Source organism: Geotrypetes seraphini, chromosome 3 (genome assembly GCF_902459505.1).
Source record: "Geotrypetes seraphini chromosome 3, aGeoSer1.1, whole genome shotgun sequence".
NCBI classification, from domain to species: domain Eukaryota; kingdom Metazoa; phylum Chordata; class Amphibia; order Gymnophiona; family Dermophiidae; genus Geotrypetes; species Geotrypetes seraphini.
The window spans coordinates 250,014,312-250,037,777 of NC_047086.1; the positions used below are offsets into that span (position 1 = coordinate 250,014,312).

A 23,466-nucleotide genomic window follows, 5' to 3' on the forward strand; every position below is an offset into this window, starting at 1 on the left:
GCCCCCTTTACAAAGCTGTGTAGCAATTGCAGAGCAGCCCATAGGAATTCAATGGACTGTGTCACATTTGCCACACATGAATCACTATCACATTTTGTAAGAGGGGCCTCAATCAAAACCAGCAGATTTTAAGGAGTAAATCATGGGGAAACCCTCACTACTACTACTACTATTTATCATTTCTGTAATGCTGAAAGGCATAATCCCCCAATATCAGCTTTGTTTTGTGTGCTGTTTTCTGAGCATTGGGAGGGAATAAGAAATGACCATCCTTTTAACTACATTTAAATACTATTTGCGCTAATCTTTGGCACACACATTGGGCTCCTTTTATCAAGCCGCTAGCGGTTTAACGCGCGATAATAGCGCACGTTAAACCGCCGGCCGCAGCCGCTAAGGCCTGCCTTGAGCAGGCGGTAGTTTTTTTTGGCCAGAGCTGGGGTTAGCGTGTGATTAAAATTCGCGCGCTAACCCCGCTAGCGCGGCTTGATAAAAGGAGCCCATTGTTTCCTGCACCCAAACCCTCTTAACATTCTGCACAGATTAACGTGGGCCCTAGTCTAGCGCTAATCGGCTCTAGCCCCAGTGTTAGGTTCTGAGCGTCGGACCACAGGTCAAGAGACAGAAGGGATCCGACTGAAAGCAAAGTCGCAGCAGTCACTTCTTACACCAAGTTACTGTCTGCAACTCACTTCCTAGTTAGATCAGCACGATTTTATTTTGTAAAGTGGCTAGTTAAGAAGCTAAATGTTTTTCATTAGTTGAAGGAGGGGGAGGGGGGCAGGTTGTAAACCCTTTCCACCTCAGCAAGCGTTTTTCAGGTTTCCTCCCAGCTGCGGACAAAGCTGACCCAGAATGAATTATTTTGGAGTTGTGATCATGTGCTGTTTGCCGTCACCGAGTTGCCAGAGGAGGAAGTGAAGCTTGTTTTCTTTCGGTTTCTTGCTCGCAGCAAGATGAAAGGAGTCGGCAACAAATAGCAGAAGTTCCCGAAGCCAGACTGAAATGGCAGCTCTTCAGTGGGACCCAGCGAGAAATGACTCCCTGCCCCCGACTCTGTCTCCGGCTGTGCCTCCCTATGTGACGCTGGGCTTGACCACCGTGTACACTGTTTTCTATTTACTACTGTTCGCCTTTATTTATGGGCAACTCTGGCTGATCCTGCACTACAAGCACAAAAGGTTCAGCTATCAGACAGTCTTTCTCTTCCTGTGCCTCCTCTGGGCCTCTCTCAGGGCTGTGCTCTTTTCTTTTTACTTCAAGAACTTTGTGGCGGCCAATTCCCTCCGCCCCTTTGCCTTTTGGCTGCTCTACTGCTGCCCAGTGTGTCTCCAGTTTTTCACACTCACTCTGATGAACCTTTACTTCACGCAGGTAAGTGAACACCAGTACTCGTGAGTCTTGTCACCTAAAACGATAACAAAGATACTTCAAAGAAAACAAGTTTTCCAAATCACCCCCCCCCCACGTCACCTTCCAATCCTTATTAGACATACCCACCAACCCCCAGCCAAATTCTTCCTTCCACCCCTAGCTGATCCCCTCCCAGCCAATCCTGTTCTCATCCCCCATACAATCCCTGTCAGCTACATGCTTCCAGTTAATCCTCCTGTGTTCTTCCTAATCCCTCTTAATATAACTTCAACTCCCAGATCCTCTAGATTTCTTTCCTTTAAATCCTCTTCAGCTTCTCTTCCCCATCTCCCAGGCAATTCTCTTCTCCTTCCCACTTCTGACATTCCTTATCTTCGCCTCCTCTCTGTCATAGCTCTCATGCATGGCTGATCTGGGCCTCTCATGGTGTAATAAATGCTTTGAATGATTTGGATGCACACTTCAAAACACCAGTCAGGGCACAGATGGTAAAAGAGAGAGATGCAACCTGAGGTGCCACCATTTTCTCCCTCTGCTTATTGAATTGGATCAGTGGCAGGTGAAAAAAATGGGGGGGTGGGGTTTACCAGCCGGTGGGATGGCCTCGGAGCTGCCTCAGTTTGTCTTCTCTTTCCAGCCACAAAAAAGTGGAAGTTCTCTGGGTTGGGCACATACAGACCCAGTATTACAGGCATAAGGCAATTCCACAATATGCAAAATTTAAAGCAGGAGTATACAAACTAGGGGAAGGGAAGGTTTTCTAGATTTAGTTCACACCTTTTGACAGTTGTAGTTCCAGGTGAGTTATAATCATTTATGGTAGGTAATTTTCTGTCTCCAGAGGACTTACAGTTGGGGACACAGTCCGGCTGGGGAGAAGCTGAGAGCACTAGTGGCACACGAGGAGGGCTCTAGCAAAGTTTGAAGACTAGACCAAAGTTTAATGCTAAAAAAAATGTAGAGTCATGCATTCGGACTGCAAAACCTAAGGAAGAGGTGCAACTTAGGGGGGTAAAATACTTATGTTCACGAGAGAAGAGTGGGACTTGAGGAGTGACTTCCGGAGCTTATGTGGGTCCTGGCCAATATTCAGCTGGGGCCCACATAAGACAGTTATGTGAGCCCAGGCTGAAGATCAGCTCGTACCCATATAACATTAAAGAGGTGCCAATGCCTCTGGGGAGGGGGTGGGAGTGGAGAGAGGGAAGATTCTCCTCCCTCCTTCTCTCAGGGAAGGCTCTTCTTTTTAGAGAACTATCCAGGTGCCCAGAGGAATTTCCCAAAACTGGCAGTTTGTCCAGGTTTTGGAAGTCCTCGACCTCAGGGCCGCGTCTGGAAGGTGTCTGCGCATGTGTGGATGTCAATGTGATGATATCATACGCATGCGTACATGCACGTGATATTATCGTGTCAACATCCATGCATGCGCAGATGCCCTCCAGACGTGGTCCTGATCTAGGGGAGGTTTGTGTGGGGGCGGGAATGTGACAAAGCTGGAGACGGCCCAGGTGTCCTCTTTTTTTTTTTTAATGGAAGAAATCTGGCAACCCTACCCAGATCCATACACCCTCCCCAAGCACTCCCATTTAGAATAGCTTCCCCCTGGGCCTATCTGAAATTCCTGGTGATTCAGTGGGGTGAAGGCGGCAAGAGCAAATACTCTTGCTGCTATCCCTAGCAGCTGCCTGTAGGAAATATCTGCTGCAATCTCTAGGGGCTGACTTATGGTAATTAGGTAGTATCATGAGGCAGGTGCAAATGTTTGTGGCAGTCATTTTCTGCACACAGCCACTAGGGGCAAGAGGTTTGCTTCTGCCCCCTTCGCCCTAAAGGACCAACAAGGCGTTCAAATAGGCCAAGGATGCCTATTCTAAGTGTTTGTGGGGGAGTGTTTTGGGAGGTGATATGTTCCTGGGGGGATTGGGAGGAGGGTCTTGGCTCACTGGTGGAATCTTACTTTATATAATAGTTGGGGAAGGGAGGAGGGATCGGAAGGGGGGATTGTGTATGTTTAGGAAAAGTGGGAAGGAGGGAGGGGGATCATAAGGGAGCTGTGTATTTCTGATGGGAGAGGTGGGAAAAGGGGGTGGAGCTGGCACCACTTTTGGCCAGGACTCAGAAATTAACTGGGCACAGGCCAATATTTAGGCTGGTGCTTGGTTAACTTCCTGCATAAAATTAGGACAGCCTTTTTTATGTTGGTCAACAGACTGAACATTGTTGCTAGCCAACTAAGCTTCCTTGTCATCAACAGCAGCTGAATTCAGAGACTAGTGGATTACATACATCAACCAGCAGGTGGAGATAGAGAGCACTTGATTTATCCTCGGGTACATCTTAGATGCAGTCTCCTGGCCAACCAGTATACTCTATCTCCAGCAGGTTGATGGATAGGTTTCTCACAGCTCCTGGATTCTGCAGTGGATTTCAGCCAGGCTTGGCTGCAGCTACCAGCACCATTTCCTGAATCTGAAAAATGGCATCTTCTTGACTTTGGTCAGCAGTTTGCTTCCTGTGGGAATCCTATGGATTTGTGCTTCAGAGGACTTCAGTTAGAGCAGTGTTTTTCAACCTTTTTTGGGCAAAGGCACACTTGTTTTATGAAAAAAATCACGAGGCACACCACCATTAGAAAATGTTAAAAAATTTAACTCTGTGCCTATATTGACTATATATAAAGTAATTCTCTTGAATAGGAATCAAATAAACACAAAGAAAGTATTTTATAATTACTTTATTATGAAATATTAAGTAAACAGAATAGTGAAAAATTATAAAATACTTTATTCAGTGCGAAACCTGGGCCTGTTTGGCTGAACACAAAGCTGATATTCTGGCTGGAATCGAAGAAAGACACACACGTAGCTCTTCGTCAACAGCTCTCAGTCTCTCTCTGTATTTGGTTTTTATAGCATACAAAAATAGACAAATATACCCTCCATCCTTTTTATTAAACCACAATAGCAGTTTTTAGCGCAGGGAGCTGCGCTGAATGCCCAGTGCTGCTCTTGACGCTTATAGGCTCCCTGCGCTAAAAACCACTATTGCGGTTTAGTAAAAGGTGACCATATTGTAAAATATAGACAGCAGATATAAATTCAGAACTGTGCATAGTAAGTGAAGGGAAGTTTTCATCTCTGGGAATTTACCCAGTTAACTATTAAGTTATTTGGGCAAATTCCTTTGAAAACTGTGGTAATACTACCTCCACTTTGCTAAATTTAAAATAAAATCATTTTTCCTACCTTGTCTGGTGATTTCTGGTTGCACTTTCTTCTTCTGACTGTGCATCCAATCTTTCTTCCCTTCTATCAGCCTGTATGCTTTCTCTCCTCCACACCTCATTCCCTCCCCCAACTTTTTCTTCCTCTCTCCCTGACCTTTCTTTCTTTTTTTCTGTTTCTCTTCTTTCCTTCTGTTTCCCTGCCTGCCCCCTTTCTTTCTTTCTCCCTGCCGTTCCCCAAGCCACTGCCACTGCCGCTGCCATCGGGGAACAGGACCCACCAATGGATAACAGGCCCCAAAGCCGACGCCGACGCATGCTCTCCCTGACGTCAATTCTGCAATCGGAGAGGAAGTTCCGCCCAGCCAGGCAGCGATTGGCTGGCCCGAACTTCCTCTCCGACTGCAGAATTGACGTCGGGGAGAAGAAGACTTATCGGCTCAATAGATTAGATCGCCAAGACAAAGTGAGTCCTGGGTGATCGACTCACTTTGCCTTGGCGAGCTACTGGCGCCCCTGCCTCGGGCCCCCTGTCAGCTCCGGGCCCCTGAATGCAGGACTGGTAGTACTGCCCTGATGGCGGCCCTGCGGCACACCAGGCAACATCTCGCGGCACACTAGTGTGCCGCGGAACAGCGGTTGAAAAACACTGAGTTAGAGGATGAGTCTTCCCTTATCCTGTTTCCAGGCTTGATGCCCTAGACCAGGGGTGTCCAACCTTTTGGTTTCCTTGGGCCGCATTGGCCGAAAAAAAATGTTTCTGGGGCCACACAAATGCGCAAACACTGCTTCAAGACAGAGGAGGGAGCCGGCAAGACAGTAAACACTCGGGGGAAGCAGAGGAAAATACTGCATCGCCCTCGACCGGGGCCGCACAAAATACTTCATGGGGCCGCAGGTTGGACACCCCTGCCCCTAGACCCTTGCGAGGGAAAGAAGGTCTGGTCTGCGGTGGTGCTCATGGGTTTTGACCTAACTCTGCCCCCAGACCACACAAAAAACTAGTCAGTTTCAGCAAGACTCATTAGAGGGGATATTTATTAGCAGTACTGTCTGGTTAAGTGCAACTGAGTATCTTCGGATAGCCTCACACAAATTATTTAAATGGCCAGGAGCCTCTCATGGTACTTAGGTAGCCATGGAATAGGTGTACACGCAAAGAAAGAAGAGCAATGGAAGAAGTTTCATTTGGTTTTGGAGCTGTTGTGGTCCACTTTTTCTTCTCCATCACATAATTGTCTTTTGAACAAACAATTTTTGATATGAAGTTAATGCTGTGCTTTCCTTGTAGTAGGTTTGGATGTGGTTTCTCAGTGCTGCAATATATAACAGGGTGGAAAGGGGTTCATTATAAGGGAGGAAATTTGGGGAATGTTGTCACTATACAGTATATTGGTTTTAAACAAAAACTTATTATATGGTTGTCGGATATAAAAGTCCATGTCCTCAGCCTTCCCTGTATATTATTTTTTATTTTTCTTTAAAAATACTTTTAAAAAAAGTGAAGGGGTGAGATAAGAGATTAATGGAGGAGAGAGAGGGGGGGGAAGGGCAGGGCAATCAGAAGGGACAAACAAGATGAGTGGATGCCGGGGGTACTAGATCCATGGAGCACCCATGCATCTTCTAAGGGGGCCACAACACTAGCAGCAAAAATTACCAGTTTAAACTATGCCACAGCTGCTAGTGTGCAGCCAGTTGATCTGAAGGGAACCTGCTCCAGCTACTTTCATATGAGTGAAACCTTTTCCAGTGCAAGTAATGAATGCCCTGGTAAAGCTACTGAGGGGCCTGAAGAGAGAGTAAGAGGCTGGCAAAGATGGTGTGAGGAATGATGAGAAGAGAGAGGCTGGTGGGAGAGAAGGGTGGGGAGGATATGGGAATGGGGGGGGGGGGTGGCAGAGAGATTGTTAGATGAAGCAGAAATAAAGAGGGACTATTGGGATTAAGTGGGAAACAGGAGGGAGAATTGAGGGGGAGGGGAGGTAGACTAAGAGAAAAAGTAATAGAGTGCTGGGGAATGAGAGAGAAGATGGTGAAGGCAAGAGACTAGTGATGGGGGAGAAGAGGTTTAATAATAATAACAACACAAATTCAGATAGTAATAAAACCAATATTGGGTGGATGCAAATTGGAACTGATTTTTACACTGTAAAATGGTATTTGGGCACATGAAACCTAGTTACATTACTGAAAATTAAGCATATATTGGATGGACCCAACCCAGCTGCATAGATGGAAGGGTGTGGCTTTAAAGAATGCCTCATAAAAACTAATCTTTGGTTCAGAGGGCTAGAATTTAGATCTAAGCGATCCCCAATGAAATGATATGGTAGAAGTTTCAAGTTCAAGTTTAATATGGTTTTGATTACGGTAATCGCTTAATCATAATTCTAAGCGATGTACATAACACTAAAATTAGAAAATTTAGGGAACAATACAACACATAACAAGAACTGAGTTTTGCATGACTAATGACAAACTTAACAAACCCATAGACACAGGGAAAGGAAGGGAAAAGAACTACAAGTTATTTGATAGTAAGTAAGACATTCAAGGGAAATAACATGAGGAAAGAAGTCTGAATACTTAAGTAAAGCTATACAGCAAAGTAAAAATCAGGCCATATGTCTCCAGAAAAAGGAGGACGGATTGAGACACAACTATCACCTGCCCATGTTTACACCCCCTCCCACTTGCGCACTAAGCAATTGGCATGCATATTATGGTGAGGTGCTTAGCACTTCCACATAGAGGACTAAATTCAGTAAATGGCATCCAAATTTGGGCTCCAAAAACAATGCACACCGAGCACGGTTCTGTAAACGGTGCACAAATTTGGATCCATGTTCAACTTTTAGGAGCGAGGATTTACTTTATCTGAAACCTGGTATGTTAGACGCGGATCCTCCAAATTCTATATTATTATGTGCACCCCTCCACTCATGCCCCCTTTTCAGCTGCATACTAAAACATTTACAATGTATGCATCTTTATAGAAGAGAGCACAGCAAGATGTGTGTGCTAATCCAAATTGTTACCAATTAATGTTAATACTTGATCATTAGTATCCAATTATTGGTAATAAGCTCATTACTCAAATTGTACAATGTGAAGTGCCATTTATGGAATTTGGCAGATAATTGCCAATGAGTGGCACCAGTAACATGCACAAGTGCTATTATTCTGTCACATCTGCACACAGTTGGTACTGATGTATCGAATTGCCCTTTGTTTGTATCTTAGCAACAGAGGGTTATGTGACTTGTCCAGAGCCACAGGGGCACTTGAACCCTGGCCTCTAAGGTGTTCAGGTCATTGCTCTAGCTACTAGACTACTCCTCCATGCTGTAAGACTGATTAGATCAGTGGTTCCCAACCCTCTCCTGGAGGACCACCAGGCTAGTTGGGTTTTCAGGATAGCCCTAATGAATATGCATGAGAGAGAGCTGCATATAATAGAGGTGCCAGGCATGCAAATCTGCTCCATGCATATTCATTAGGGCTATCCTGAAACCCAACTGGCCTTGTGGTCCTCCAGGACAGGGTTGGGAACCACTGGATTAGATGTTCAAAAATATATAATGGACTCATCATGGAGAGATCTTGCATGCCTTCATTTACTAGAAAGAGGAAGCTAAGACTTCAGCTACGTGACTATCTAGCACTGTCAGAATATTCTGGACCTATCCCCAGAGTGTTCATCACATGATGTTATTGGCCTTACATTCATGCATGTCACATATCTCATAAACCTTGTAGTTTATGTATGCTTAGGGTTAGTATGATTTCCTCATGAAAGAGGACATATGGCCCTGCCCTGTTCCACCACAGTCATGCCTGCTCCACTCCCCCCCCCCACCCAAACCTCGTCTCTTCTTCTCTGAGTCCGGACCACATCTGGAGGGCCTTAGAGCATGGGAGGATGCAACGTGATGATGTCGCATGCAGGCACACATGTGTGTGATATCATTACATCACATCTACACATGCTCGGCTCTCCAGACACAGCCCCGAGCTTGGGGCTTTCCAAAACCCGGACAAACTGCCAGGTTTTGGAAATTCATTCAGGTACCCAGACAGCAGGCACCCAGACAGTCCTCTAACAAGAGAACATGTCTGGATTTTCCTGGACATCTGGTAACCCTATGTACGGTCTGAGAAGTTCGCAAACTTGCCTCTGTGCGCTTACGTTGGCAGCACTGTACAAACAATTCAGTAAGGTTTCATAACCTTAGTATATCAGTGTCTCTTAGCTGTGTTCTTGTTGACATATGGTGGCGTCTTGCTGAGTGTCCTTCATTATTGTTGTTGCGTGTTTTTATGTGCCATCGCAAGAATGTCGGAGCTTGAATTAAAGCAATGAACAAACATTTAATTTCTTGTTAAACTTGGCAAGAGTGGAAGTGAAATCAGGGACATGTTAGTCCAAGTTTATAGGATAATGCCATGAAGAAAACAGCAGAGTATAAATAGGTTAAATGTTTTTCTGAGGGCAGAGAAAACGTCACTGATGAAGAAAGGTCAGGACAGCCAGTAACGAGCAGAACTGATGAAAACAATTGCAAAAATTTGTCAAATTCTGTGTCAAAATCATCGGCTGACTCTGAGAAGCATAGCAGAACTAAGAGTAATGAAAATAAACATACAGAAAGCAGAGAGAACCTTGTGCAAGACTAAACACCCTTCAGACAAGGAGGCTTGGAAACGGCTGTCAGAATCCTTCAAACAAACTGATCAGGAGCCAAGGAAATATACTACTCCCAACTCATCGCAAAATTCACAAACTGATCCAGGGACATCTCCCTAACCAATAACTTTTTCTCATCTGCTCAAGGCACCACCCAGAGCCAGACCCTAGAGCAAGTCGCAGAAACTGTCGCCTCCTTTTTCCAGGACAAGAGCAATATAACATTTGCAGTAACCTTGACATGAGAACATAAGAATTACCGCTGCTGGGTCAGACCAGGGGTCCATTGTGCCCAGCAGTCCGCTCACGCGGCGGCCCTCTGGTCAAAGACCAGCGCCCTAACTGAGACTAGCCCTACCTGCGTATGTTCTGGTTCAGCAGGAACTTGTCTAACTTTGTCTTGAATCCCTGGAGAGTGTTTTCCCCTATGACAGACTCCGGAAGAGAGTTCCAGTTTTCTACCACTCTCTGGGTAGTTCGTACATTCGTACGGAATCTATCCCCTTTCAATTTTAAAGAGTGCCCTTTCGTTCTCCCTACCTTGGAGAGGGTGAACAACCTGTCCTTATCTACTAAGTCTATTCCCTTCAGTACCTTGAATATTTCGATCATGTCCCCTCTCAATCTCCTCTGTTTGAGGGAGAAGAGGCCCAGTTTCTCTAATCTTTCGCTGTACGGCAACTCCTCCAGCCCCTTAACCATTTTAGTCGCTCTTCTCTGGACCTTTTCGAGTAGTACCGTGTCCTTCTTCATGTAAGGCAACCAGTGCTGGACACAGTACTCCAGGTGAGGGCGCACCATGGCCTGGTACAGTGGCACAATAACCTTCTCTGATCTGTTTGTGATCCCCTTCTTTATCATTCCTAGCATTCTGTTTGCCCTTTTTGCCGCTGCCACCGCACATTGCATGGACGGCTTCATCGACTTGTCGATCATAACTCCCAAATCTCTTTCCTGGGAGGTCTCTCCAAGTACCACCCCAGACATCCTGTATTCGTGCATGAGATTTTTGTTACTTACATGCATCACTTTACACTTATCCACATTGAACCTCATCTGCCATGTTGATGCCCATTCCTCGAGCACATCTCAGAAAAGCACCGGACCCTGCGTCCAACATACAAACCCCTATGGCAGCTCTCAATTACTTCAACAAAATCTCACCAACCAAACTAGAAATAGCACTAGACTCACTCCTCCCTATCACTTCAGACCACGACTCATGACCACTCTCTCTCCTGAATTTGGTGAAAGGTCCCTTCATCAAATCAATCCTACCCCTAATCAATGCCTCACAACTCAAGGGAGAGATACCTACACCATGGAAAACAGCAGTGATCAAGCCTCTACTGAAAAGCCTACCCTGGACCCAGATGTACCAAGCAACTATAGGCCAGTATCCAACTTCCCCTTTGTATCGAAGCTCCTAGAAAAAGCAGTTCTAAACCAGGTAATTACATTCGTTAAAAATCAGAATGTCCTATCCACACACCAATCAAGATTCAGAAGCTTCCACAGCACTGAAACTGCTCCTTGATATAATGGATGACTGCTGGAACCATGTAGCCAACAGCCTGAGTGCAGCCTTTGACACGCTTGACCATGGCATCTTACTAGCCAGACTAGCAGAGATCAGGATCAGGAATATAGCACTATCCTGGTTCAAATCTTTACTGATGCAAAAACACCAATGCATCCTCACAAATTCAGACTTCTCTAAATCAAAAACTACAAAGCATGGTGTACCCCAGGGAGCACTACTATCCTCGCTACTATTAAATATTTACATCAGACCAGCTCTTGAAATCACAGAGAACCATGGAATTCACATCCACTCTTTCATAGATGATATCCAGTTCTACATCCCACTGGGTGCAGCACGGGATGCACAACTTGAGAAACTGTGGACCTGCTTTGAGGAAACTAAAGCACGGATGACATCCAACAAACTCCAACTGAACCTATCCAAGACTGAACTATTATGGATCCGCCGAAAGCCTTGTGTGTCTACCCACCCATCCCTCACCTGGGACAAAACCATTCTGGAACCTAAAGACCAAGTATCCAGCTTCAACATCATTCTGGATGTTGACCTGTTCCTGCAGCCTAAATCTCCAAGGTGTAGTATTCTCCTACTACTACCTATGACAGATGAAACACATCCGTTGCTACTTCTCTGACACCGATTTCACCCAGCTGTTGTATGCCTTAGTACTGTCCCGCCTGGACTACTGCAAAGGGCTATATACCGGTTTACCGACCATAGAACAATGCCAGTTGCAAAGAACCTCGTCCCTTTCAACCACATATCCCCTGTACTGAGTCAAGCCTACTGCCTCCCAATATAACAGTGAACCATCTTCAAACAGCTGATGATAGCCTTTAAGTGCCTCCACAGCATGACAGGCATGACAGTTGACTACATAGCGGGAAAGCTTACCGTCTACCACCTGCTAAAACCACTCTAATCCCAACTTGAACTCAGGCTGCACAACCCTCCAGCAAATCGCCTCCACTTGGAAAATGCTTGGAAACGATCATACTCCCACAGCGTGCCTAAACTGTGGAACCAACTCCCCCTCCCCCCCCAGCCATAAGAGCAATTGACAACCTATTGCCCTTCCGGAAAGCAGCGAAGATTCTACTATACAAAAACCAACATACTCCTGGCCTAAGACTCTAACCACCCAAGGCACAATGTACCAAAGCCGAGACTCATTCCCATCAGTAATGTGCTCCTGTTTACTGTAACCTTGTTGTTATCTGTCTTAATTACTCTATACACTTTCATTAATCACCTTATATAGTCTCTGTTTAATCACATTCAATAAACTTTATTATCAGCTGGTGCTGATTAGTGAACACTCAGACCCACAACTTTCATCCCAGTGAAAAGATCACGGAGTAGCTGTGTAAGAGACCATCATCGTTGTTCACAGTCTATCCCACCAAATTAATTTAAGCTAAGTTTTTTCTTTATTTGTTTTTCAATTATGTATACTTTGGTGGGATAGACTGTGAACAACGATGATGGTCTCTTACACAGCTACTCCCTGAAACACAGCATCAAAATGCACAATGGAAGTCAGCCAATTCTCCACTACCAAAAAAGTTCCGCCAGTCCAAATCAAGAGTCAAAACGGTATTGCTAGCTTTTTTTTTATATCGGAGGAATTATTCATTATGAATTTGTACCAACTGGACATACAGTTAACCAAGTTTACTATTTGGAATTGTTGAAAAGGCTGCGTGAAAAAGACAAAAACAACCTGAACTTTTCACATCAACTCCAGGGCTGTGGAGTCGGTAGATAAATACTCCGACTCCTCAGTTTTTTGTACTTCAGACTACGACTACGACTCCAGGTACCCAAAATTTCCTCCGACTCCTCGACTCCGACTCCACAGCACTGGTTAATTTTCAGATCGTAAAAATGGAATGTCAAGTTGAGAGAAATGAGCATTTTCGACACCACCTTCTTTTTGCTTTTAATAAAGGTTCTAAGGCCGCAGAAGCTGCTCGCAACATTTGTACTGTGTATAAAGTGGGTGCTATAGCTGAAAGAATCGCTCGTGATTGGTATGCCAAGCTCAAAAATGGAGTCGGTAGATAAATGTTCCGACTCCGACTCCTCAGTTTTTTGTACTTCTGACTCCGACTCCGACTCCAGGTACCCGAAATTTCCTCCGACTCCGACTCCTCCGACTCCACAGCCCTGATCAACTCATGGCTCTTGCATCACGATAATTCATCAGCTCACATGCCACTGTCTGTGAAGGAGTTTTTAGTCAGAAAACAACTGTATTGGAACACCCTCCCTACTCACATGATCTGGCCCCCAATGACTTTTTTCTTTACCCAAAGATACAGTAAATAATGAAAGTATGACATTTTGAAGATATTCAGGACATCAAGGTTAATACAGCTGTGATGGGCATTCCAGAAAAAAAGTTCCAAAATTGCTTTGAAGGATAGACTAGGAGCTGGCATCGGTGCATAGCTTCCCAAGGGGAGTACTTCGAAGGTGAGGAATGTAGTGCTTTTTCTAGAATGAGTTCGCAAACTTAATTGTCAGCCCTTGTATGCTACATATAGACAAGCAAAAAATGAAAACTCGCCATTTTTTCTGAGAATCTTATTTGTAAAAAAATGCAATGAAATTATCTTTACTGTGCAGTGAGTGTTAGTAGCAAGCACATATTAATTCTGTTTCCTTTCTGTTCTTTAAGAAAACCAAACTGAAAGAAAGTCCTATACAGTGGTACCTCGGTTTACGAGTGCACCAGTTTGCAAGTGTTTTGCAAGACGAGCAAAACATTCGCAAAATTGGTACCTCACAAACTGAGCTTGCCTCGAAGTATGAGCGCCCCCCCCCCTGCGATCCGGCACCACCCCTGTGATCCGGCACCCCCCCCACGCTGCGATCCGGCACCCCCCACCCACCCGAACACTTCGCTTACCCTCCATCTGGCACCCGGCACCAACGCACAGGACGTGCCGGTGCCCGAAGATCTGCAGTCCTTTTTGCTGGGCCTTGAGCATCTACACATGCTCAAGGCCTTCAAGTTCCCGCTCTCTCAAAGAATCTCTCTGAGATTCTTGGATCTCCGAGAATCTCGGAGAGACTGGGAACTCGAAGGCCTTGAGCATGTGCAGATGCTCAAGGCCCAACAAAAAGGACTGCAGATCTTCGGGAACCGGCACCGGCACGTCCTGTGCGTTTGTGCCAGGTGCCAGATGGAGGGGAAGCGAAGTGTTCGGGTGGGTGGGGGGTGCCGGATCGCGGCGTGGGGGGATGCTGGATCACATGTGGGATGCCGGATTGTGGCGGGGGGGGGGTGCTGAATCACGTGGGGAATGCCAGATCGTGGCGGGGGGATTCTGGATCACGTGGGGGGGGCACCCTTCTTGAGCGGGGAGAGCAATGCCAGTTTTCGGGGGGATAGAGCAGTGCTGCTGGCCTCGGGGGGTGGGGGTGGGTGGGAACGAATCAAGCGAGTTTCCCTTACTTTCTATGGGGAAACTCGCTTTGATATACGAGCAATTTGGTTTACGAGCATGCTTCTGGAATGAATTATGCTCGTAAACCAAGATTCCACTGTATTTCATTTTGATGTGTTCCCATCTTGAGTTGTAGAATGGTGTACAGTACTATGGATTACTTAGTTTCACTTTCTGTACTTGGTTTTCTTTTGGAAACATATCGTTCAAATCAACATTGAAACTCGACAGTTTTTCTTTTATATACTGGCTGCGACTATTAAACCCATACTTGAATATTCAGCACTGGCGACTATCTGGTTGTTGGTGCTGAATATCCAGGTATTGAGCTGACTGCCATCACTATCCAGATAAAGGTGATATTCTGCACCAGTAGTGAGATAACTATCTGGATAACTTAGAGCAGCAGCTCTTTTGCTGTCCTAGGTTACTAAGAGTGGACGTTATCAACATGGGCTACTGTTAAGATGTATTATTTTACCACCAACTGATGCTATTTTAGCACAGGTCCCATTTTATGCAGTGAGGCCTAGTTACTAATCATTGAGTTTAACAATAAACCAGTCTTAATGGTAGCCCAATGGCTCATGTTGATAAATTCCCCCCTAATTAAAGCAAAAAGGCATGTTTCTAGAAATCAAAATCACTGCCTTGTGTAATAAAAGTGAATTAAGTACAAGGCAATCCAGCCATTGTGACATCATTGATAAAGTAACTTGTAGACATTGTCCACATTAAATTTCATCTGTCACTTGGACGCCCAGTCTTCCAATTTCCTAAGGTCCGCCTACAATTTTTCACAATCCACATGCGTTTTAACGACTTTGAACAGTTTAGTGTCACCTGCAAATTTAATCACCTTACTCATTGTTGCAATTTCCAGATAATTTATAAATAAGTTAAATAGCACCCGTCCCAGTACAGCCCCCTGCGGCACTCCACTGTTTACTCTCTTCCATTGAGAAAAATGACCATTTAACCCTACCCTCTTTTTTCTATCCGATAAACAATTCATTTTTTTTTTTAAATTCTTTATTCATTTTTAAAACTTTCAATAAGTGCAATATAAAATAAAATCAATTTACACTTTAAACATCACTTAATATTCTATCAAAGTCTACTTTACATCAAATATCCCTCCCCCTATAACCAACAATTGTCCTTAAGCCTAAGATGACATTAACACCCCCCCCCCCCCCAACTTGGACGTGTACATGCAAAGGGAAAAAGTCGCATTCAATCATTACAATATTTTGTTAATGGCTATCACACACTGCATTTTAAAGATATGGCATAAATAATTCCACCAAAAAGTATAACTCAGCCGGTCCCAATTTTTCCAGTTTTTCATAATATGCTGAATGGCAACCCTGTCATAATGAGTAAAAGTTTATTATTATTAGAAGATATTTGGCTCTTAGCTCTCATTGATGTACCAAATAATACAGTATCATATGATAATGCCACCGGATTTTCCAGTGATCAATTCCTAATCCACAACTGAACTTCGCCACCTATCCCATGACTCTTTAATTTTCTTAGGAGCCTCTTGTGAGGAACTTTATCAAAAGCTTTCTGAAAATCTAGATGCACTATATCAACCGGCTCACCTTTATCCACATGTTTATTCACACCTTCAAAGAAGTCAAGCAAATTTGTGAGGCAAGATCTCCCTCGGCTGAACCCATGCTGACTCCATCTCATTAAATCATGTTTGTCTAAGTGTTCCACAATTTTATTTTTTATAATCGTTTCTACCATTTTGCCCGGCATTGAAGTGAGGCTTACTGGTCTGTAATTTCCCAGATCTCCCCTGGAACCTTTTTTAAAAACTGGCTTAACATTGGCCACTTTCCAATCTTCAGGTACTACAGATGATTTTAGTGACAAGTTACAGATCACTAACAGTAGGTCAGTAATTTCATGTTTAAGTTCTTTTAATACCCTGGGATGTATACCATCCCGTCCTGGAGATGTATCACTTTTTAAGTTGTTGATTTGGCTCAGTACATCTTCCAGATTCACCAAGATTTCTTTCAGTTCCTCCGCAAATCATGTTTAAAAGAAATTAAAAATGTAACTCCATAAAGTGATAGGACCTCTCTTATTAATAGAATATAGGAGAGAACCATTCACACTGATTGAACCCACTGTACAGTGCTTCAAACAGATCCTCCACTGGGAAAAAAAATCTTAATGTACTTAGCAGCAAGAGTGTAACTACCATTGAGCGAGCCTGGCAAAATGCCCAGGACCGGTTGGAGATGATCCTCCCACACATTGAGGTTTGGCATTCTTTTACACCTATTGGAATTTATGCACACAGATGATTAAAATATTGCAATTTGTGAATGTTCTTCCTCCCTAAAAAATAGGCAGCTCCTCTTAAAATTATCCCCGTTGGGGAGAGTGTGGTGCAGTGGTTAAAGCTACAGCCTCAGCACCCTGAGGTTGTGGGTTCAAACCCATGTTGCTCCTTGTGGCTCTGGGCAAGTCACTTAATCCCCCCATTACCCCAGGTACATTAGGATAGATTGTGAGCCCACCGGGACAGACAGGGAAAAATGCTTGAGTACCTGCATAAACTCATGTAAACCGTTCTGAGCTCCCCTGGGAAAATGGTATAGAAAATTGAATAAATAAATTACATTACATTACATTAGTGATTTCTATTCTGCCATTACCTTGCGGTTTAAAATGGATTACAAAAGGAGTTATCTGGCCATTTCCAGAGGAATTGAAGAGTAGAGCGAGTTGCTTCAGAGAATTGGGATGAGTCTTGCGATGTTAGTTTGTCTTCAAGGATTTCTTGAATAGGATGGTTTTTATTTCTTTTCTGAACGATTTGTAATCTGGAGTCGTTATCAGTAAATTGGAGAGTTGGTAGTCTAGTTTGCTGCTTGTGTGGCTAGAAGGCCTTCGTACAGTTTTTTTTCGTTTGACGCCTCTGATTGGGGGATGCGTGAACGGTTTGTGAGTTCTCCTATGTCTGGTTGAGGTAGTTTGGATTAGGCGGTTGTTTAGGTAAGCTGGGCTATCTCTGTTTATGGTTTTAAATAGTAGGCAGTAGAATTTGAATTGTACTCTTGCTTGTTTTGGGAGCCAGTGTGAGTCGAGGTATGCCGCCATGATGTGGTTGTGTTTCCTCAATGAATAGATAAGTCTTAGCGCTATGTTTTGAACTGTTTGTAGTTGTTTTATCATGGTTGTGAGGCAGGGGAGATAGAGTATGTTGCAGTAGTCTAGAAGACCTAGGACTAGGAAGCTGGAATTGTATTCTGTCGAAGAATTTCCGAACTTGCTTTATGTTTCTCATGACCACAAATTATTTTTGTATTGTTTTGATTTGTGGTTGCATGGTACAGCATCTGTCTATTGTCATTCCTAAAAGTTTTAGAGTGGGTTGTATGGGATATGTGATTGAGTTTATTACTAGATTTGTTATGGTTGGGGTTTTATTATTTTCGAGGAGAATGAATTTTGTCTTGTCTGTGTTCAGTTTCAGTTTGTGATTTTTCATCCTTGTTGCTACTGTTTCAAGTGTCCTGTATAGTGTGTCTGTCATGGAGGATGTTGGTCAAAAGGAAGGAGAATGGCGGTGTCGTCTGCTTAGCTATAGGAGGTTAAGCCTAATTTGTCCAGGCAGGTGCCGAGGGATGCAATGTAGCGATTGAAGAGAGTTGGGGATAGTGGAGATCCTTGGGGTACGCCGCAGGGGTTTGACCATGGTTCTGATTTTTCTTTGTTCAACTTTAATCTTTAAGTTCTGGATTGTAGGAATCCTTGAAACCATTTGTGTACTTTGTGATTCCTATTGTATCTAGTATTTGTAGTAGGATGTTGTGGTCCACCAGGTCAAATGCTGCGGTGAGATCCAGTTGTATAATCAGCATTTTTCTATCTGTGCTGAGGTGTTGTCTAGCTGTGTCCAGGAGGGAACCTAATAGTGTCTCTGTGCTGTAGTTGGTTCTGAAACCCGATTGTGTAGGGTGGAGTATGTTGTGGTCTTCTAGGTAGTTGGTGAGGAGTTTGGCTACCAGGCCTTCCATTAGTTTGACATAAAGTGGTATTGAGGCTATGGGTCTGTAGTTGGATGGTTGATCTGTTGCTCCTTTAGGGTCTTTTAGGATTGGGGTGACAATGATTTTGCTGAGGTCTTGCGGGAAAAGGCCATCTGTGAGTATGGTTTGTATCCATTGTAAGAGGTGAGCGCAGAATTTGGTACTGGAGGATTTTAATAGGTATGGAGGGCAGTGGTTGAGGTCGCAGGCTGCGTGGCTGTATTTTTTGTAGAGTTGGTTAAGATTGGACCATTGTATTGTGGGGAAGTAGGATCAAGTTCTGTCTGCTGCAGCTGATTCTTTTTCTGTGGGGGGTATTGTGATCTCTTCTAGGTGGGTTGGGCTTCCGGTGAGGGTAGTCCTGGCAGTTGTGATTTTGTTTTTAAAGTATTTGGCTAAAAGGTAGCTGAGGGGTGAGGGGTTCTGTTATTGGCCAGATAGGGTTTGGTGTCTGTGAGTTCTTTTAGTATTTGGAATAGTTTTTTTGTGTCTTGGGTTTCTTTGCCTATTAGGTTGGTGTAGTGTGTTTTTCTTTTTTCTTTTAGTTTCAGCTTGTATTGTTGGTTTAGTTTTCTCCATGCTGTTTTTGTGGGTTCTTGGTTATTCTTTCTCCATTTTCTTTCTAGTCGTCTGCATTGTCTTTTGAGTAGGAGTCGTTCGTTATCGCAGTGTTTTTCAACCTTTTTTGGGCAAAGGCACACTTGTTTCATGAAAAAAATTACGAGGCACACCACCATTAGAAAATGTTAAAAAATTTAACTCTGTGCCTATATTGACTATATATAAAGTAATTCACTTGAGTGCCACCGCCGCAATCGGGAACAGGCAGGCGCCAAGTTCTCCCTGCTTCTCTTCCCCGTGGGGCCGACCAACTCTCGCCACCCGTCGTCAATTCTAACGTCGGAGAGGACGTTCTAGGCCAGCCAGGCAGCGATTGGCTGGCCCAGAACGTCCTCTCCGACGTCAGAATTGACGTGAGTGGCGAGAGTTGGCCAGCCCCACAGGGAAAAGCAGGGAGAACTTGGCGCCGGCCTGTTCCCGATGGCGGCGGTGGCACTCAAGTGGCTAAAGAGCCGCAGTTTGCCGGCCTAGGGACAACACTGGAGGGTGGCCAGCTGTGCACCCCCTTGGGACGTAAACCCGGGGTGGGGCAGACCGCCCCCCCCACCCTGGTATGCCACTATCTGTACCTCACTCCCTCCCTATGACCAAAAATTCTCCTTTCTTCTATTCCCCGTGTACACAACCATCTCTTTCCCTCCCTTCCTCTCTCCAAAGTCCATGCCTTCTGTGTCCAAACACTCATTCCCTCCCCCACCTCAGCATCTCTTTCCCTCCCTTCATAAGAACATAAGCAGTGCCTCTGCCGGGTCAGACCAGAGGTCCATCCCGCCCAGCAGTCCGCCCCCGCGGCGGCCCAACAGGTCATGACCTGCCTTAATCACCAGAAGGGGCCCCCTTGCCCCCTAGGTTTCTCATCGAAGTCCTATCTTCCCATCAATGTCCTAACCCTCCAGCCTTGCACCTGCACGACCTGGTGAGCTGTCTATACTTATGCAACACCCCAGCACCTCCCTCAGTACCCCACGATCCCCTTTTCCCTCAGGAATCTGTCCAATCCTTGTTTGAATCCCTGTACTGTACTCTGCCAGATCACTTCCTCCGGGAGCGCATTCCATTTGTCCACGACCCTTTGGGTGAAGAAAAACTTCCTTGCATTTGATTTGAACCTATCTCCCTTCAGTTTCTCTGAGTGCCCCCTCGTACCTGTCATCCCTTTTAGTCTGAAGAACCTGTCCCTGTCCACCCTCTCTATGCCCCTAAGTATTTTGAAGGTCTCTATCATATCCCCCCTGAGCCTCCTCTTTTCCAGAGAGAAGAGCCCCAGTTTATCCAGCCTCTCAGCATATGGGCAGTTTTCCAGCCCTCTTACCAGTTTCGTTGCCCTCCTTTGGACTCTCTCAAGAACTGCCATGTCCTTCTTGAGGTGCGGCGACCAATATTGAACGCAGTATTCCAGATGTGGGCGCACCATCGCTCGATACAGCGGCATGATGACTTCCCGCGTCCTGGTTGATATGCCCCTCTTGATGATGCCCAGCATCCTGTTGGCTTTCTTCGAGGCTGCTGCACACTGTGCGGATGGTTTCATGGATGGATCCACTAGCACACCCAAGTCTCTCTCAAGTCCGGTGTCTTCCAGCAATCTCCCCCCATTTTATACTCGAACAACGGGTTCTTTTTCCCTATGTGCATGACCTTGCATTTATCTACGTTAAAGCGCATTTGCCATTTGTTTGCCCAGTCCTCTCTCCCAAGTCCATTTCTTCTGTGTCCAAAAACGCATTCCCTCCCCCACCTCAGCATCTCTTTCCCTCCCTTCCTCTCTCCCAAGTCCATTTCTTCTGTGTCCAAAAACGCATTCCCTCCCCCACCTCAGCATCTCTTTCCCTCCCTTCCTCTCTCCCAAGTCCATGCCTTCTGTGTCCAAAAACCCATTCCCTCCCCCACCTCAGCATCTCTTTCCCTCCCTTCCTCTCTCCCAAGTCCATGCCTTGTGTCCAAAACGCACTCCCTCCCCCCTTTTGTGTGCCATGTTTGCCTCCCAGCCCATCTTTGCAACTTTCTCAGCAAAACGAAGCTCAAGCCGCGAGGCTTGTCTTCTGCTTCCTGCCTGCCCTGCCACGCACAAATAGCCGACCGGAAGTATTCTCCGACGTCAGCGCTGACGTCGGAGGGCAGGCTTTGCTTAAGCCCTCCCTCCGACGTCAGCGCTGACATCGGGGAACGCTTGCGATCGGCTATATGTTAGCTGCAGGGCAGGCAGGAACAGAAAACGAGCCTCGCGGCTCGAGATGTATTGAACTCCGCGGGTCCCCCGTCCAGCTCTCCTGTCCACGTGGGGCAGACCGCCCCTCTCCCTAGACTGTGGCCTAGGACCCTGGGGGAGCCCGGGCCCCCTGTCAGCTCCGGGCCCCTGAATGCAGGACTGGTGGTACTGCCCTGATGGCGGCCCTGACCGTATGGCACACCAGGCAACATCTCGCGGCACACTAGTGTGCCGCGGAACAGCGGTTGAAAAACACTGCGTTATCGAACCATTTGTCTAATTGTCTGCTAATTCTGAGTTTTGTTTGTATTGGGGCTAGCTCGTCTAGGGTAGCAGTGCTTAGCCTGCACCATTGTGAGATAAAGTCCTTGGGGTTGCATTCTTGGATTGTTGCATCTGTTTCAGTCCAGAATTTGGAGGGGTCGATGTATTTACGTGAGTTGTAGGTTGATCTTTGGGGTTTTGGTTTGCTTTTGTCTTTGGTCCAGTTAATGTTGAAAGAGTATGTGTGGTGGTCTGACCAGAGGGATTGAGACCACTTTCCATTTGATGTTTGAATCTCTGGCAGTGTAAGGGCTGTTGGGTCATGAAGGCTGTGATGTCTAGTTGGTGACCTTTCTCATGTGTGATTTGTGGGTCTAAAATCTTGTATGTTAGTGCATAAAGGGAATAACACACAATATTTGCCTCTTAACTTGCACTAAACAACAAAAACGTGTATTATTTTACTACCATATATTATAGTTTACTGCAGTGGTCTCCAGTTCATGGCCCCAAGGACACATACAGCCCCACCCCCCAAAGACCTCCATTGTAGCCCTCAAAGAGTTAGCTGAAATGCTCTTCAAATCTTGTAAATTTGTTAATTTCAGTCTTGCCCAACTAACTGCAAACAATCTCTTAAGAGTGTTACTCAGGTGTCTCATTTATGGAATTTGCTACTGTTGACAATCCAAAATACAGTAGTGAGTTTTTAAAATGTATCCTTGAAATGTTGTAGAATCAATATTAGTATTAATTTTTACAGTTACAGTAGAATCATTTATATCCTGCCATTGCCAACAAATAGTTCATAGCGAATTACACACAAAGAATAGAATTAATTAACTAAGATGTACATATAGAACCAAGATATTATCCCAATCATTAACTACTAAGATTGAATTTCTGAAACAAGAAAGTTTTGAGTGGTTTTTTTTTTTTAAGATCATACAGAGGAGTCAAACTTTATAATATTTTAAACACCAAACAGCATAACTTAAACATGACTCTGGCTTCAATTGGCAACCAGTGTAAAGCTATATATGATGGTGTTATTGTATGTGATTTTCTTGGTTTATAAATTAACCGAACAGCTGCATTCTGTACTGTCTGCAAGTACTGTGTTACAGTAATCTAGTTTACTTAATATTAGTGCTTGTACAACAATCTAAATTGATCTTTTTGCAAATATTTCCTAATGCTTTTAAGATTTCTTAAAAGTCCAAAAAAGTGTTTATTAATAAAAATACTAGCACAAGTTGTTTGAAGGGACCATCAAAGCACCTTCTTAGGTCCTATACACCACCTTATAAATTATCCTCTTTTGCTATAACAAGTAATTTTTATTAATAAACACTAAGGTTGGTGATCTGAGCACTTTATATGCACTTATATTAGTTACATTATATTTTGTTTAAGTATGACTGGGGAGATTAAATTACAGTTGTTGGGCCCAGGAAGCAGGTAGGTGGGGGAGTCCCACCTGGACAAACTCCCCCATTTAAAAAAAAATCCAGGCACCCCTCTAAAATGAGGTCATTTCCATGTTTTCCTGGACATCTGGTAACCCTAGCCCATCCATACCATCTACTATCCTCTCCCTTAGAAAGGAAGGGATAGTAATTTTAAGTTGTGTCTGAGATAATGAAAGGTTAAGTGAATTGCCAGAGGGTAACAAGGAGGAGCTTGGTAACAAGGAGGGTAACAAGGAGGGATTTGAAGCCCACCTTTGGCTATTCCTCCACTCCTGTTATGTCTGTGAACACAGAAAAGTAATGTCACTTTAGAAAAGAGCCTATGCAGAGATCTGCTTCCCCCATAGCCCTTGCAGGTCAGCTTCCTCCTTCTGACTAGAAGCCTTCTCATTGGCTGGATCCTATTACAACCCTTTCAGCTCAGCCCTGCCTTCCTGTGACTAGAAGTCTTCCCGTTGGCTAGGTCCTACCACAACCTTTGAGCCCAGCCCCTGCTTTCTCCTGTGACTATAGCAGCCTTCCCATTGGTTGGAGCTTACCACAGCTTCTAA

At 44.8% G+C, this 23,466-nt stretch overlaps 1 protein-coding gene across 1 annotated transcript in view; it reads left to right on the forward strand.

Annotated features, from left to right (window-relative positions):
• The first annotated feature begins 618 nt into the window (after positions 1-618).
• The window catches only part of GPR137B (G protein-coupled receptor 137B), a 66,124-nt gene continuing 43,276 nt past the window's right edge, over positions 619-23,466 (forward strand). The window contains exon 1 of the mRNA XM_033935686.1: positions 619-1,374. Within this exon, the coding sequence (XP_033791577.1) occupies positions 1,006-1,374 (369 nt within the window). The 5' untranslated portion in view covers positions 619-1,005. The remainder of the gene's footprint in view (positions 1,375-23,466) is intronic.